At 45.3% G+C, this 16,556-nt stretch overlaps 1 protein-coding gene across 2 annotated transcripts in view; it reads right to left on the bottom strand.

Moving 5' to 3' along the window:
• Window positions 1–16,556, bottom strand: part of LOC115156743 (phosphatidylinositol 3-kinase regulatory subunit gamma) — a 68,048-nt gene that overhangs the window by 10,457 nt on the left and 41,035 nt on the right. For both annotated transcript variants that reach the window (XM_029704382.1, XM_029704383.1), the window contains exons 3-12: window positions 9,808–9,900; window positions 7,550–7,627; window positions 6,517–6,648; window positions 5,954–6,164; window positions 5,083–5,168; window positions 4,659–4,758; window positions 2,025–2,123; window positions 1,530–1,710; window positions 1,049–1,174; window positions 2–144 (exon numbers count right to left, since the gene is read on the bottom strand). In XM_029704382.1, coding sequence (XP_029560242.1) covers window positions 2–144; window positions 1,049–1,174; window positions 1,530–1,710; window positions 2,025–2,123; window positions 4,659–4,758; window positions 5,083–5,168; window positions 5,954–6,164; window positions 6,517–6,648; window positions 7,550–7,627; window positions 9,808–9,900 — 1,249 coding nt within the window. The remainder of the gene's footprint in view (window position 1; window positions 145–1,048; window positions 1,175–1,529; window positions 1,711–2,024; window positions 2,124–4,658; window positions 4,759–5,082; window positions 5,169–5,953; window positions 6,165–6,516; window positions 6,649–7,549; window positions 7,628–9,807; window positions 9,901–16,556) is intronic.

The following is a 16,556-nucleotide window of genomic DNA, read 5'->3' as shown; positions in this document are numbered from 1 at the left end:
CTTCTGGATCTCCTTGTCGTTGCCTTCGCGTAGGAACTTCTCGATGGACTCTTTGCTGTAGCGCTCCTGGGTCTCACACTGCTCCTCGAAGATCTTGATGGTCTCGCCGAAGGCCTCGATAGCCGTGCGCTTCATCTGGAGCTCCTGCAAGTCAGCATTTTTATTTATTTTATTTGACCTTTATTTAACCAGGTAGGCAAGTTGAGAACAAGTTCTCATTTACAATTGCGACCTGGCCAAGATAAAGCAAAGCAGTTTGAAACATACAACAACACAGAGTTACACATGGAGTTAAACAAACATACAGTCAATAATACAGTAGAAAAATAAGTCTATATACAATGTGAGCAAATGAGGTGAGATAAGGGAGGTAAAGGCAAAAAAGGCCATGGTGGCAGAGTAAATACAATATAGCAAGTAAAACACTGGAATGGTAGATTTGTAGTGGAAGAAAGTGCAAAGTACAAATAGAAACAATGGGGTGCAAAGGAGCAAAATAAATAAATAAATACAGTAGGGGAAGAGGTAGTTGTTTGGGCTAAATTATAGATGGGCTATGTACAGATGCAGTGATCTGTGAGCTGCTCTGACAGCTGGTGCTTAAAGCTAGTGAGGGAGATAAGTGTTTCCAGTTTCAGAGATGGGGCATGATGGGACCAATACAATCCTCCTATTTGTTTCCTCTCCTTTTGCGACCACTTACAGTCATGCGTGCGTACATTTTACATATGGGTTGCCCCAGTGGGAATCGAACCCACATCCCTTGGCATTGCAAGCGCCATGCTCTACCAACTAAACCACACAGGACTTTGAAATACTTTGAAATGGAGTCTTATCTTCTTCGCTTTTCCCCTCATAGCAATGGCAGTTAGGAGGGATGTGAATTTCCACCATTTTCTTTTCACCTGTCCTCTCAGATCATTGGTTACAGAGCAAGGATAAAAGAAGGATACAAGAAAAATATCTCATTTCAGAGTATTGGGACAGAGGTGTGTTCCAGAAGTATGGACCCAGTACGCCCTTTACAGTACAGGAAGCAGTATAGTACCTGTGAGGTGCGTGTGTACTCCTCGTAGAGCACGTCGTACTCCCGGCTCTTCTCCTGGTACTGCTCGTGGTACACCTTCAGCTGCTCGCCCACCGCCTCAATGCTGTCCTCTTTCACCAGCTGCTCCTGAGGAAAGCAACGTTATCCAATTGTCAGTGACAATATTCACAAAGCAGCCAATCAAGCGGGAAGACAATGATGCTGCAATACAAATTGAGCAGGAACTGAATCAAACGTTCCATGAAAATGTCATTCTAACTTGCACTCTAAACCGGCAATGTCTTGGAATTCGAGGAGTGTGTATACATCTCAGAGTTGGCTGAAATATGCATCTGTGGATCTGGTATAGACTACAGAAGATTGTGGCGGCAGTGGTAATCCTAAGGTTAGAAAGGCAGGCCAGCAATAGGACAACGTTCAATTTCGATGCCCAGTAAAGTTGTCTGTCGTTGTCAATGTACATGTAGTGTAAAGTAGGTACCTGTTGGTATTTGGAGATGGGGTAGAGGAGCCGGGTGTCCAGCTTGGCGTTGTACTGGGCCAGGGAATCGTGGCGGTAGTGGTTGATGAGCTCCACCACCGTGGTGAAGGTGAGCGGCTCGGAGAAGCCATAGCGACCGCCCCGGTGGCAGATCTTTATCAGCTTGTTGTTGCCTCCTTTCCTGTGGTGGAGAAACGGTGCGAAATCAATGGCAATGGCGAGAAATACATTTGAAATCTCGGCGAAAGTGACGTTGCTTTCATTAAGATTCATTCTGTAGATACTTTTTAACCATTTGCTCTTTTTCCAAACGTGATCCCAAGAATCGCAATAGCAAACTACATTCCACATACTAAAAGGAGATTAAAAAAAAAAAAAAAAAATCTCTCAGAATCACCTATTTACAGAAGTTTAGTAAATGTGTAATGTTGACCGTCCTCCGCTCTTTACATAAGACATATAGTGTAATACTTGATAATAGGAGTAGCCTCTCACCTGAGGGTCAGGGTGTACTCTCCCTCCAGTTTGCTGGAGGCGTCGCGGACCATGAACGTCCCGTCAGGGGTGTCTCTCATCTTCTCGTTCACCTCCTCCCTGGAAACACAATGGCACAGTTGAAGGGGATTGTGAATTCATCAAAGCACCACATGCTTTACAATATAATCTCCCGTGGGTAGATTCTGCGCGTAGACCAAAGAATCTTCCGGGACTAAATGGAATGCGTGAGATAACGAGCAACAGAAGCTTTGATTTTGGGGTTTTCGTCACTGGCTATTTGGGCGCATTAGGATTTGGCGAAGGAGGTGCTTAAACTGCCTCGACTCTGGCTGAGAGTTTCCTTTTGAGAGGGTGGAAACTTTTGCCGGAACTCTCAATTTCTAACACGAATGAACAAAGCAGTTAATCACGCAGCTGACCAAATTACGCAAGATTTTACTTTAACACACAATACAACTTAATGACTAGCACATGACGACAATAGTCTGTTTCATGAGAGCTGATTATCGTATACCATAATCTACAAATAGTTTTTACTTTTAATTCACACAAAAATATGGTTACTGGATAAAGAAATACTATAGGCCAGGGATCATCAACTACATTCAGCCACGGGACGATTTTTTCTTGAGCGGATGGTCAGGGGTCCGGAACATAATTACAAATAATATATTGCAAATTGAACACAAGAAACCCAAAGAGATATAATATTTGATTAAACCACTTCAAACCTTGCTTACATTTGTATATGATCACATACAGCGCCTTCGGAAAGTATTCAGACCCCTTGATTTTTTCCCCATTTTGTTACGTTACAGCCTAATTTGAAATTGTATCAAATAGAAATCCTCAGCAATATACACACACAGTACCCCATAATGACAAAGCAAAAACAGGTTAATAGAAATGTTTACAAATTTATACAAAAAATGTAAAACATTAATACCTTATTTACATAAGTATTCAGACCCTTTGCTAGGAGACCCAAAATTGAGCTCAGGTGGATCCTGTTTCTTTTGATCATCATTGAGATGTTTCTACAACTTCATTGGAGTCCACCTGTGGTAAATTCAATTGATTGGACATGATTTGGAAAGGCACACACCTGTCTATATAAGGTCCCACAGTTGACAGTGCATGTCAGAGCGAAAACCAAGCCATGAGGTTGAAGGAATTGTCCGTAGAGCGCCGAGATAGGATTGTGTCGTGGCACAGATCTGGGGAAGGGTACCAAAACATTTCTGCAGCATTGAAGGTTCCCAAGAACACGGTGACCTCCATCATTCTTAAATGGAAGAAGTTTGGAACCAACAAGACTCTTCCTAGAGCTGGCCGGCCAAACTGAGCAATCGGGGGAGAAGGGCCTTGGTCAGGGAGGCGACAAAGAACCCGATGGTCACTGACAGAGCTCCAGAGTTCCTCTGAGGTGGGAGAACCTTCCAGAAACACAACCATCTCTGCAACACTCCACCAATCAGGCCTTTATGGTAAAGTGGCCAGACGGAAGCCACCCAGTAAAAGACAAATGACAGCCAACTTGCAGTTTGACAAAAAGCACCTAAAGACTCTCAGACAATGAGAAACAAGATTCTCTGGTCTGAGGAAACCAAGATTGAACTCTTTGGCCTGAATGACAGGGGTCACATCTGGAGGAAACCTGGCACCATCCCTACTGTGAAGCATGGTGGTGGCAGAATCATGCTGTGGGGATGTTTTTCAGCGGCAGGGACTGGGTGACTAGTCAGGATCAAGGCAAAGATGAACGGCGCAAAGTACAGAGAGATCCTTGCTGAAAACCTGCTCCAGAGCACTCAGGACCTCAGACTGGGGCGAAGGTTCACCTTCCAATAGGACAACAACCCTAAGCACACACCCAAGACAAGGCAGGAGTGGCTTCGGGATAAGTCTCTGAATGTCCTTGAGTGGCCCAGCTAGAGCCCGGACTTCACCTGATCGAACATCTCTGGAGAGACCTGAAATTAGCTGTGCAGTGACGCTCCCCGTCCCACCTGACAGAGCTTGAGAGGATCTGCAGAGAAGAAATAGGAGAAACTTCCCAAATACAGGTGTGCCAAGCTTGTAGCGTCATACCCAAGAAGACTCGAGACTGTAATCACTGCCAAAGATGCTTCAACAAAGTACTGAGTAAAGTGTCTGAATACTTATGTAAATGTAATAGTTCCGTTTTAATATTAAATACATTTGGAAACAGGATGCACCTGAGCTCATTTTCAGGTGTCATAGCATATGGTCTGAATACTTATGTAACTAAGGTATTTCTGTTTGATTTTTAATACATTTGCAAGCATTTCTAAAAACCTGTTTTTGCTTTGTCATTATGGGGTATTGTGTGTAGATTGATGAGGAAAAAAAACTATTTTAGAAGGCTGTAACCTAACAAAATGTGGAAAAAGTCAAGGGGTCTGAATAATTTCCGAAGGCAATCTCTTATTAAAATCACTTGGAGCTGATTTGCTGTTGTTTTAACACAGTTTCTTTTATGTCTAACAATAAAAAATAAAGTGTTTTTTCCCCCCTCAGAAAACTTGGGAGCCAAAACTATTTTGTTGATGTAGTAAATTATTTAATTGAAGATTTAGAAATGTTATTGATACACGAGTGGCTCTTTACCTGGAGATTTCCCCCCAGTACCACTCGGAATCACTCAGTATGTGAGTCTCAGTCATGGCTGGAGTCGTGGTTTTGGCCTTCATTGGCTTGACTGGTAGAGCTATACAAAACACACGGATACAACCGAAAACCCCATTAGATTAAAATGTTTTGGACAAGCAAACATCACAAGAGATTTTCAATAGAAAAAGTCTCATTTACACATACAGATCCTGACACACAAGCCAAATCATCTTTAGTTGGGGATGTTTCGTGTGTGCTTATTGGTCTGTACAAATCAGCACTAAGTTATGCACAGTAAATAGTACAATCCATTATTCTGTGCAAACCATTCTAAAAAAAACACTATTTCCATCCAGTCCAGGTTCTATATTAATTTCTATTGAGCCCTCCAATTTAAAGCACTGTATCTACCCATACATACCAGGGGGCGGGACTTCCTGTCCCATGGCCCTCTCCATCAGCAGCCTCTCCAGCGCTAGTGCAGGGAACTCCTCCCCCACCTCCCACCTGTCAATCAACAACAGCAGGGAGTAAGACACATAGTCATAAGATGTTCAGTCAGCGGCAGGTCATTCAAACACATGGTGCTGAGCCGGCAGGGGAAAAGTACTCAGCTGCAGTCTGTAATAACAGCTTTTAGCGTTAGGGATTTCCTCTAAAGTCACACGAGGGAGAGAGCACTAACAATCACATGTTCTTCCACTAATCCAGTGCCATTGGAGCCCTCACTTGTCCATCTCAAGAGGATATCACTAGCTATGTGGTAGTGTGGTAGGATATTCACTAGCTGTGTGGTAACTATGCAATCTGACACAAAATGGCTGCTGTGCATCACAAGGGTGGGGTTTGAGGTTAGTTACTCCAATACAATATAAAGCAATTTGAGAACTAGTGAAAAGCAACGGTTTATACAGTATGAATGCAATCCATTAAGATGCTTGCGCACTGCTCACACAATACTCCCATTCCTGACACCAAACACTGATTGAACATGCCGAATCGGACAAAATATTACCCAACAAAATGGCAACCAACACAGACGAGCGGAGTACACTGACCCAACTCTGTTGTTTGTTGGCATATGTCTGGGTGGTGTGAATGCGGCGTTAGAACATTGGAAAAACAACAACCAACAAAGACTGACTTCTTGTTTTTATAAGAAAAATTAATGTGTTGGAAATTCCAAATTGCTGTAATCGCTGCCAAAAGGTAATTCTACAAAGTATTACAAAGGGGTGTGAATACTTAGCTCATTTATCCTTAGATGTTAAATCATGTATTGTCCTACTCACCCAGTGGCAGAGCTGGGCCGGATCAGCAGCGGCCCAAAGACCAGGCCCAGGGTGTGAGGGTCCAGGCCGTTGAGCTGGGAGCCCTGGCCCACCTTGCCCAGGTGTGTGAGCAGGTACTGCAGGGTGAGGCGATGGTGCAGGGGCACACTGGTGGCCCTCTCCAGGACCAGGCTCAGCTCCCTGCCTCCGCTGCTGCTGCTTGCCACCACGTCTGTGAGAGGAGGCAGACCACACGTTACCACAGCCCCTTACTCCCTCACTCACACAAGCAAGTGTGAACACACAAAAAGGAACTCGCTCTCAGCATACACACACACACAAAGTCCCTGACACCCCCAGGGACCAGGGTAGCTTTATAAGTTACAACATTTTTGGGATGCCTGTGACTAGCTCATCCCTAGCACTCCACTACTGGCTTATTCTCGCAGGCAGGAGGGGGGCACGCGATTGACACGCCACACAATCAGCTTCATGCGATTCTGTGACTTTCTATAGCCTAGGTCTGTATCGTCTGGGATGGGACGGTGGCGCACAAGCAGGGGTCAGTGAAATGTGGCATGTACCTGCGGCGCCGTGCTGCAGCGCAGCCTGCAGGTCTGGGTAAACACCGGGGGGGATGACGGGGGACGGCAGCTCCCTCAGGTAGCGGACCACACACTCCGACAAGGCGCCCACGTCACTACCCGACTCCACCTCTAGAGAGAGAGAGAGAGAGAGAGAGAGAGAGAGAGAGAGAGAGAGAGAGAGAGAGAGAGAGAGAGAGAGAGAGAGAGAGAGAGAAGAGAGAGAGAGAGAGAGAGAGAGAGAGAGAGAAAGAGAGAGAGAGAAAGAGAGAGAGAGAAAGAGAGAAAGAGAGAAAGAGAGAAAGAGAGAAAGAGAGAGAGAAAGAGAGAAAGAGAGAAAGAGAGAAAGAGAGAGAAAGAGAGAGAAAGAGAGAGAAAGAGAGAGAAAGAGAGAAAGAGAGAAAGAGAGAAAGAGAGAGAGAGAGAGAGAGAGAGAGAGAAAGAGAGAAAGAGAGAAAGAGAGAAAGAGAGAAAGAGAGAGAGAGAAAGAGAGAGAGAGAGAGAGAGAGAGAGAGAGAGAAAGAGAGAGAGAGAGAGAGAAAGAGAGAGAGAGAGAGAGAGAAAGAGAGAGAGAGAGAGAAAGAAAGAAAGAAAGAAAGAAAGAAAGAAAGAAAGAAAGAAAGAAAGAAAGAGAGAGAGAGAGAGAGAGAGAGAAAGAAAGAAAGAGAAAGAGAGTCAGTGGGTCCGGCCAGCTGCATTTCATTCAGCCAGATTTGCCACACGGAAAAAGCAATGGGAGCATTTTGAATGCATTACGTGCATGATACACCTACATTTATATGCTAATAGTGTAGCAAGTCTTATCATGCACTATGGGTTTGAGAAAAGGTATACATGTATTATTTATAAAGGTTGTACAAAGTGTTGTTACCGCAAATTGGATATACAATGGCCTTCTACTACAGTTGAAGTCTAATAAGATAACTCACCCCCCACGAATTTAACACTCATTCAAAACACTTGACTTCGAGCATTACTATACTAATAATTGTAACAGGACAGATACAGCTGGAGCGTGACGGGAGTAACTCACCACCTCTCCAGCTCTCCGTTGGGCTCTCCGAGTTGGAGGATGCCACGGGTGTCCTGTACAGTGTCTTGCAGTCCAGACCTGCAGACGAATCGAGGACAATAGCTCATCAGCCTTCTAAAAACAAGCCCCTCTATAGTATGCATGACTGCCTGACTCGGCATGACAGACGCAGACAGATGGTCACATTAAATGTAAAGACCCTAGGGATTAGGGTCTGGCATTTTAACTTTTTGGACTGTTGGAGTGTGTGCATTTATCTATATGCCAACAGTACCTAATTATGAGCAACAATACCTAATGTATCACAACCATTACAGATAGTAAACCCTAATTGCTAAATTGACTCATATTCATTATATAAAAAAAGTATTGCCATTTATGATTAATTTATTGAAACTAATATCAACTGGTTATATTATATCGTGGAAAACAATCTTCAAAAAAGTAGTAACCTCAGCAGTGTGGCACTTGCTTGTAGAATCCTTTTGCTGAGCAATGGCATAGCCTTGTTTTGATAATGTAGCTCCTATTTACAGAGCCTTATTACAATCAAAACACCTATTTTATGATTAAAAAAACATTATGTAAAATAAAATAAGACAGTAAAGTGGGATTCGCATCTCATGTCTGGAACAGTTATTCTCAAAGAGTGCGCATTTGAAACGTGGCTCAATTTGGTAGTTGATATAAATTTTTTCAGGGTTACAAAACAAAAATCGGTCATCTTTTCGATATACAGACGTTCGATTTAGTTTATGATGCATGTTCCTTGGATTTTTTCTACATTTAACACTGCATGGGGATGAATTATGGCCAGGATTCTTTTGAAAATACGCTCCGTCTTTATCAAACTAATGTTGTTGCCTATTTTCAGTGTGGAACCAGTCTATGTTTACGGGGTAATAGCCGAGTCGAACCAATTCAAAATGTCACTAGCAGCACGCAAAGTACGGTCATCACTAACGTTAGTTACCACAGCTACAAAATCATAACCCCGGCCTGTTTCTACAATTTCTTAAAATCTGATTTTAAACCTAACCGTCAACCCTAACCACACCGGTGACCTTATGCCTAGCCCCTACCTTCAATTTAGACCAAAAAGCAAATGTTAGTTTTCATGAATTTTTACGATATAGCCAATTTTGACTTTGTGGCTGGGGTAACCAGTGACAACAGCAAAGTAGCCTAAACGGAAAATGACAATTATTCCAAAACTGCAGGTCATTGTTGGAACACATATTTCCCTACTTTAGTCAACCAGTCCATTTAGAATTTGTTTAACAACTGTCGTCATTTGGCAAGGAATATAGCTTGTGTATCCTATCAGATACGTTTTTATGGGCATTTATTTCTGTAGGCGCGCTCAGCACGCGTGTGTAGAGGGAGCGGTCAGAATGCAATTGAGTGAGACACGAAAGGAAATTTAAGGAGCCCGCAAATGCGCACGTACAAATGGAACATCAGAGTCAAAGCAAATTAACGTTGTTTTAAAGACAACATTTCGACCAAATAGTTTTACAGTATTAGGTTATTATTATTATTATTTTTAAATCTCTGGTAAAAGATTGAGTTTTGACGTCAGTTCGAGGACTTGATTACTCATGCCCATCCCTACTAGGGATGTGATTATGAATACTCCGGGGAGCTATGATGCAGGACACAGGAAGAGACCAATCTGTGCAACCTGTGTGGAAGAAAAGGTTACAGGAAGTATTTCAGCCTGCATACCACAAGGCACCCTTTTCCTTATATAGTGCACTACTTTTGACCGGAGCCCAATGTAGGGCTGAATGTGTTCACGAAAGAGTGGAATTGTTGAATGTGTGATGTAAATGAAAATGTGTCATTTACACTATGGCCCGAACCGTGAAATTGACACGTCTGTCTAAAATATGTATATTTCACACAATGTTGTGGAATTGGTTAGAGTGGGAGGAAGTGTGTGTGTGTGTGTGTGTGTGTTGAATGTGTAAAAGAGAGAAACTGTGAATGAAGACCTCCTCCATAATGCAGTGTGAATGTAGCCCCCTGTCCTGCATCACTGCATGGCACTATCAGCGCACAGGTGAGAATAAATCTGTCAGCGACAAATAAACACAACAGGGTAACGTGCAGTGCAGTCTGTGGAGGTATCAGACACTCCAAAACCAAATCAGTCATTTATTGCATTCCCATAGTATCTCTCCTCTGAATGGCCACTACTATTTATGTTTACTGTGTATGCATGTTTATGGTGCTGTGTGTTGCATTATGCCCACCTTTCTTCTCAATGGCCTCCACTAGGTTCACCAGGGTATGGGGAGCCGTTTCGGGCGGTGTGAACTGCTCGGTCAAATCCAGAAGAGAGACAGCTGAAACAACACATATATGATGGTTACATTTTCTGACAAGACCTTAAAACTGATCTCCAGGAGGCCTCCATTGACAGAGGAGCACGACCAGACTATTTCTTGTCCTTTACAATGCATGTGCTTTTCATTTCATATTTGATCAAGAAAGACCACATAGCCCATAAACAGCAGTTGGGAGGCAGCCAACAAGACTATTGTCTTATACATTACTTTTACACTGTTAAAAATACAAATACTCATAGAGAAGCAATTTGCCATTGAGACAAAGGGGAAGAAAGACAACACAAAACCACAGTTGACTTTTCACCCTCGCCATACAGTAAACCAAAAATGTTTTCAGTCACAGCGGGAGAAAGAGAGGGAGAGATAGAGAGAGAGCGAGGGTGATAGAGGGAAAGGAGATGGGGATAAATGAAGACCTCTCCTTTCCCTCTATGCTTGACTTGCCTAGTTTAAGGTTAAATCAATTTTTTACAAATATATACAAATAAAGGGAAAGGAGAGAGGGAAGAGAGAAAGAGAGGGAAGGGCAACAGAGCGAGGCAAAAGAGAGAGAAAAAAATCCCATTTCCCTTTTTATTTTCCCTCTCCTTTTTCCATCCCTCCAGTCATTTCTCTGCGTTTGTTTCGCCTTGGCCCTTTGCCTGAGTGGAGCACAATAAAGGATTGAATCAAAAATCCTGAACAAGCAAAAGCTCTGTGGCGGGCTGCCAGGGCCTCCTTTTCGGGCCCACCGCTCGCGAGGCCAGAGCTTGGCAGCCTCCTGCTCCTGGCAGTGCACGGATAAACCGCACTGATTATTAATTTGGGGAGTTAAGACAACAAAAAAACACTGCGTCAGCACATTCCGCCCCTCTCGCTCGCTCTATCCGTTGCACATTAAACATGGAAACTTTGCCTGCTTTTCAGAGGGTGAGTGGTGAGCGTTAGCCTGCGCTAGCACGCAGCAGCGTGCATTTTCGGTGGGTTGGCTTTCGAATGTCAGTTCTCCCTCCCTCACCTCTCGATAACGGGCAAGCGGATGCAGTACGTACACGAAATCCCTTCCTCTACTCGCTCTAACATATGCACATTTAAAAAACACCCTCAAAATGTGAGACATACATGCACGCATCCACAAGTCATGGTTGCAGGGGCAGACTTAGAGAGTGTGTGTGCGCATATGTGAAAGCGAGAGAGGGAAAGAGAAAAGGGGGCATGTACATACTTCATGCGTGTGCCCGATATAGATGTGAGGGAGGGAGAGCCGACATTCAGAAATCAACCCACCCAAAAAATGTCATTAAGAAAGGGCAATCTGGCACGTTTCCATATACCGTTGAGTGGAGCCCCCCACCCCCAGAAAGGGACATTTACCTGCTGACTGATTGAAATTATCCCACAATTGAAAATATATTAAAAAAAATATATACATATACCAGAGCTGTATACACACACACACACACACACACACACACACACACAATAAATATAAAACGCAACATGTAAAGTGTTGGTCCCATGTTTAACTAGCTGAAATAAAGATCCCAGAAATGTTCCATGCGCACAAAAAGCTTATTTCTCTCAAATTCCGTGCACAAATTTGTTTACACGTGTGAGCATTTCTCCTTTGCCAAGATAATCCATCCCTTGACAGGTGCAGCATATCAAGAAGCTGATTAAACAGCATGAACATTACACAAATGCAGCGTGCTAGGGAAAATAAAAAGGCCACGCAATCTAAATTGTACAGTTTTGTCACACAATAACACAGATGTCTCAAGTTTTGAGGGAGTGCGTAATTGGCATGCTGACTGCAGGAATGTCCACCAGAGCTGTTGCCAGAGAATGTAATGTTAATTTCTCTACCATAAGCGGCCTCATCGGCGTGCTTGTCATCCTCACCAGGGTCTTGACCTGACTGCAGTTCGGTGCCGTCGCCGACTTTAGTGGGCAAATGCTCACCTTCGATGGCCACTGGCACGCTGGAGAAGTGTGCTCTTCATGGATGAATCCCGATTTCAACTGTACCAGGCAGATGGCGTGTATGGTGTCATGTGGGCGAGTGGTTTGCTGATGGTCCGGTCCGGAGCGAGCAGTCGCATTTCGCTTCGCTCCACAGGTAATATTACACTTCTTTACATTACAACGTTTTGGTTTGTTTGATCTGAACAATTTTTTTCTTAGCTATCAAAGATAATTGTGTAGTTTAGAGTAATTAGAGTAATTATCGAGGCCAGCTATTTTTTCGTCCTCCTAACGTAGTCAACACTGCTGCCTGCTAGCTGCTAACTAGTCAACACCTCTAGCTAGCCAACCGCTACCGACTAGCAGCGCTGTAATTACTAATACATTACAACGGAACGATTTGACTAGTGCAGTGTTAGCTAGCTAGCTACATAGCTGTCTTTGTCATAGCTTGATAATTGTGAAGTTTAGTAATAGCTAGGTTAGCTAGCCAGCTATTTCCGTCCCCCGCGACGCCATTGTTCCATACCCAGCCAACTATTACCGACGAGCAGCATTGTAGAAACTAAATACATTACAAAGGAACGTCTTGATTAGTGTTATGTTATGTTAGCTAGCTACAAAGTTGCTTTTGTATAATAGCCAACCTCTACCTACTAGCAGCACTGTAGAAACTATTACATTACAACGGAACGACTTGATTAGTGTAGTGTTGTGTTAGTTAGCTAGCATTTTCATCACTTTCGTCAATAAGATTTTCGCAACGTAAGCTTAACTTTCTGAACATTCGAGACGTGTAGTCCACTTGTCATTCCAATCTCCTTTGCATTAGCGTAGCCTCTTCTGTAGCTTGTCAACTATGTGTCTGGCTATCCCTGTTCTCTCCCCTCTGCACAGGCCATACAAACGCTTCACACCGCGTGACCGCTGCCACTCTAACCTGGTGGTCCCAGCGCGCACGACCCACGTGGAGTTCCAGGTCTCCGGCAGCCTCTGGAACTGCCGGTCTGCGGCCAACAAGGCTGAGTTCATCTCAGCCTATGCTACCCTCCAGTCCCTAGACTTCCTGGCGCTGACGGAAACATGGATTACCACAGATAACACTGCTACTCCTACTGCTCTCTCCTCGTCTGCCTACGTGTTCTCGCATACCCCTAGAGCATCGAGCCAGCGGGGTGGTGGCACTGGAATCCTCATCTCTCCCAAGTGGACATTCTCTCTTTCTCCCCTGACCCATCTGTCTATCTCCTCATTTGAATTCCATGCTGTCACAGTTACCAGCCCTTTCAAGCTTAACATCCTTATCATTTATCGCCCTCCAGGTTCCCTTGGAGAGTTCATCAATGAGCTTGATAAGTTCCTTCCCTGAGGATGGCTCACCTCTCACAGTTCTGGGTGACTTTAACCTCCCCACGTCTACCTTTGACTCATTCCTCTCTGCCTCCTTCTTTCCACTCCTCTCCTCCTTTGACCTCACCCTCTCACCTTCCCCCCTACTCACAAGGCAGGCAATACGCTTGACCTCATCTTTACTAGATGCTGTTCTTCCACTAATCTCATTGCAACTCCCCTCCAAGTCTCCGACCACTACCTTGTATCCTTTTCCCTCTCGCTCTCATCCAACACTTCTCACTCTGCCCCTACTCGGATGGTATTGCGCCGTCCCAACCTTCGCTCTCTCTCTCCCGCTACTCTCTCCTCTTCCATCCCATCATCTCTTCCCTCTGCTCAAACCTTCTCCAACCTATCTCCTGATTCTGCCTCCTCAACCCTCCTCTCCTCCCTTTCTGCATCCTTCGATTTTCTCTGTCCCCTATCCTCCAGGCCGGCTCGGTCCTCCACTCCTGCGCCGTGGCTCGACGACTCACTGCGAGCTCACAGAACAGGGCTCCGGGCAGCCGAGCGGAAATGGAGGAAAACTCGCCTCCCTGCGGACCTGGCATCCTTTCACGCCCTCCTCTCTACATTTTCCTCTTCTGTCTCTGCTGCTAAAGCCACTTTCTACCACTCTAAATTCCAAGCATCTGCCTCTAACCCTAGGAAGCTCTTTGCTACCTTCTCCTCCCTCCTGAATCCTCCCCCCCCCCCCTCCTCTCTCTCTGCGGATGACTTCGTCAACCATTTTGAAAAGAAGGCTGATGACATCCGATCCTCGTTTGCTAAGCCAAACGACACCGCTGGTCCTGCTCACACTGCCCTACCCTGTGCTTTGACCTCTTTCTCCCCTCTCTCCAGATGAAATCTCGCGTCTCGTGACGGCCGGCCGCCCAACAACCTGCCCACTTGACCCTATCCCCTCTCTTCTCCAGACCATTTCCGGAGACCTTCTCCCCTACCTCACCTCGCTCATCAACTCATCCTTGACCGCTGGCTACGTCCCTTCCGTCTTCAAGAGAGCGAGAGTTGCACCCATTCTGAAAAAACCTACACTCGATCCCTCCGATATCAACAACTACAGACCAGTATCCCTTCTTTCTTTTCTCTCCAAAACTCTTGAACGTGCCGTCCTTGGCCAGCTCTCCTGCTATCTCTCTCAGAATGACCTTCTTGATCCTAATCAGTCAGGTTTCAAGACTGGGCATTCAACTGAGACTGCTCTTCTCTGTGTCACGGAGGCTCTCCGCACTGCTAAAGCTAACTCTCTCTCCTCTGCTCTCATCCTTCTAGACCTATCTGCTGCCTTTGATACCGTGAACCATCAGATCCTCCTCTCCACCCTCTCCGAGCTGGGCATCTCCGGCGCGGCCCACGCTTGGATTGCGTCCTACCTGACAGGTCGCTCCTACCAGGTGGCGTGGCGAGAATCTGTCTCCGCACCACGTGCTCTCACCACTGGTGTCCCCCAGGGCTCTGTTCTAGGCCCTCTCCTATTCTCAATATACACCAAGTCACTTGGCTCGGTCATATCCTCACATGGTCTCTCCTATCATTGCTACGCAGACGACACACAATTAATCTTCTCCTTTCCCCCTTCTGATAACCAGGTGGCGAATCGCATCTCTGCATGTCTGGCAGACATATCAGTGTGGATGACGGCTCACCACCTCAAGCTGAACCTCGGCAAGACGGAGCTGCTCCTCCTCCCAGGGAAGGACTGCCCGTTCCATGATCTCGCCATCACGGTTGACAACTCCCTTGTGTCCTCCTCCCAGAGTGCTAAGAACCTTGGCGTGACCCTGGACAACACCCTGCCGTTCTCCACTAACATCAAGGCGGTGACCCGATCCTGTAGGTTCATGCTCTACAACATTCGCAGAGTTCGACCCTGCCTCACACAGGAAGCGACGCAGGTCCTAGTCCAGGCACTTGTCATCTCCCGTCTGGATTACTGCAACTCGCTGTTGGCTGGGCTCCCTGCCTGTGCCATTAAACCCCTACAACTCATCCAGAACGCCGCAGCCCGTCTGGTGTTCAACCTTCCCAAGTTCTCTCACGTCACCCCGCTCCTCCGCTCTCTCCACTGGCTTCCAGTTGAAGCTCGCATCCGCTACAAGTCCATGCTGCTTGCCTACGGAGCTGTGAGGGGAACAGCACCTCCGTACCTTCAGGCTCTGATCAGGCCCTACACCCAAACAAGGGCACTGCGTTCATCCACCTCTGGCCTGCTCGCCTCCCTACCTCTGAGGAAGCACAGCTCCCGCTCAGCCCAGTCAAAACTGTTCGCTGCTCTGGCACCCCAATGGTGGAACAAGCTCCCTCACGACGCCAGGACAGCGGAGTCAATCACCACCTTCCAGAGACACCTGTAAAGTGGTTGTTCCACTGGATATCTTAAGGTGAATGCACCAATTTGTAAGTCGCTCTGGATAAGAGCGTCTGCTAAATGTAAATGATGTAACAGAGTGCCCCATGGGGGCGGTGGGGTTATGATATGGGAAGGCATAAGCTACTGACAATTAACACAATTGTATTTTATCCATGGTAATTTGAATGCACAAAGATACCGTGACGAGATCCTGAGGATCATTGTGGTGCCATTCATCTGCTGCCATCAGTTTGTGTTTCAGCATGATATTACATGACCCCACGTCGCAACGACCTGTACACAATTACTGTCCCAGGTCTTCTATGGCCTGCATACTCACCAGACATGTCACCCATTGAGCATGTTTAGGATGCTCTGGATCGACGCACATGACAGCGTGTTCCAGTCCCCGCCAATATCCAGCAACTTTGCAAAGCCATTGAAGAGGAGTGGGACAACATTCTGCAGGCCACATTCAACAACCTGATCAACTCTATGCGAAGGAGATACTGACCGGTTTTCTGATCCACGCCCCTACCTTTTTTCTGCATGACACCTGCTCGTCAAACAAAGGGTGGCTATTTTGAAGAATCTAAAATATATTTGGATTTGTTTAACACTTTTTTTGGTTACTACATGATTCCATGTGTGTTATTTCATAGTTTTGATGTCTTCACTATTATTCTACAATGTAGAAAATAGTCAAAATAAAATAAAAACCCTTGGTGTGTCCACACTTTTGACTGGTATTGTATATACAGTATATATATATATATATATATATATATTTTATTTTTTTTATTAGGGCTGACCCCGCTTGACTGGTCAATTGTTTGGTTGATAGGCTGTTTGATCGACCAAAGTTTCTGTAGTTGATTAGCCTCAAAACAAAACAAATTATAATAATTAAAAAGACACATCACTGGGATTGCACAGTCCATCACGCTAAAACATGCGATATTGA

Source organism: Salmo trutta, chromosome 21 (genome assembly GCF_901001165.1).
Source record: "Salmo trutta chromosome 21, fSalTru1.1, whole genome shotgun sequence".
NCBI lineage: Eukaryota > Metazoa > Chordata > Actinopteri > Salmoniformes > Salmonidae > Salmo > Salmo trutta.
This window is presented reverse-complemented; position numbering and strand designations above follow the sequence as displayed.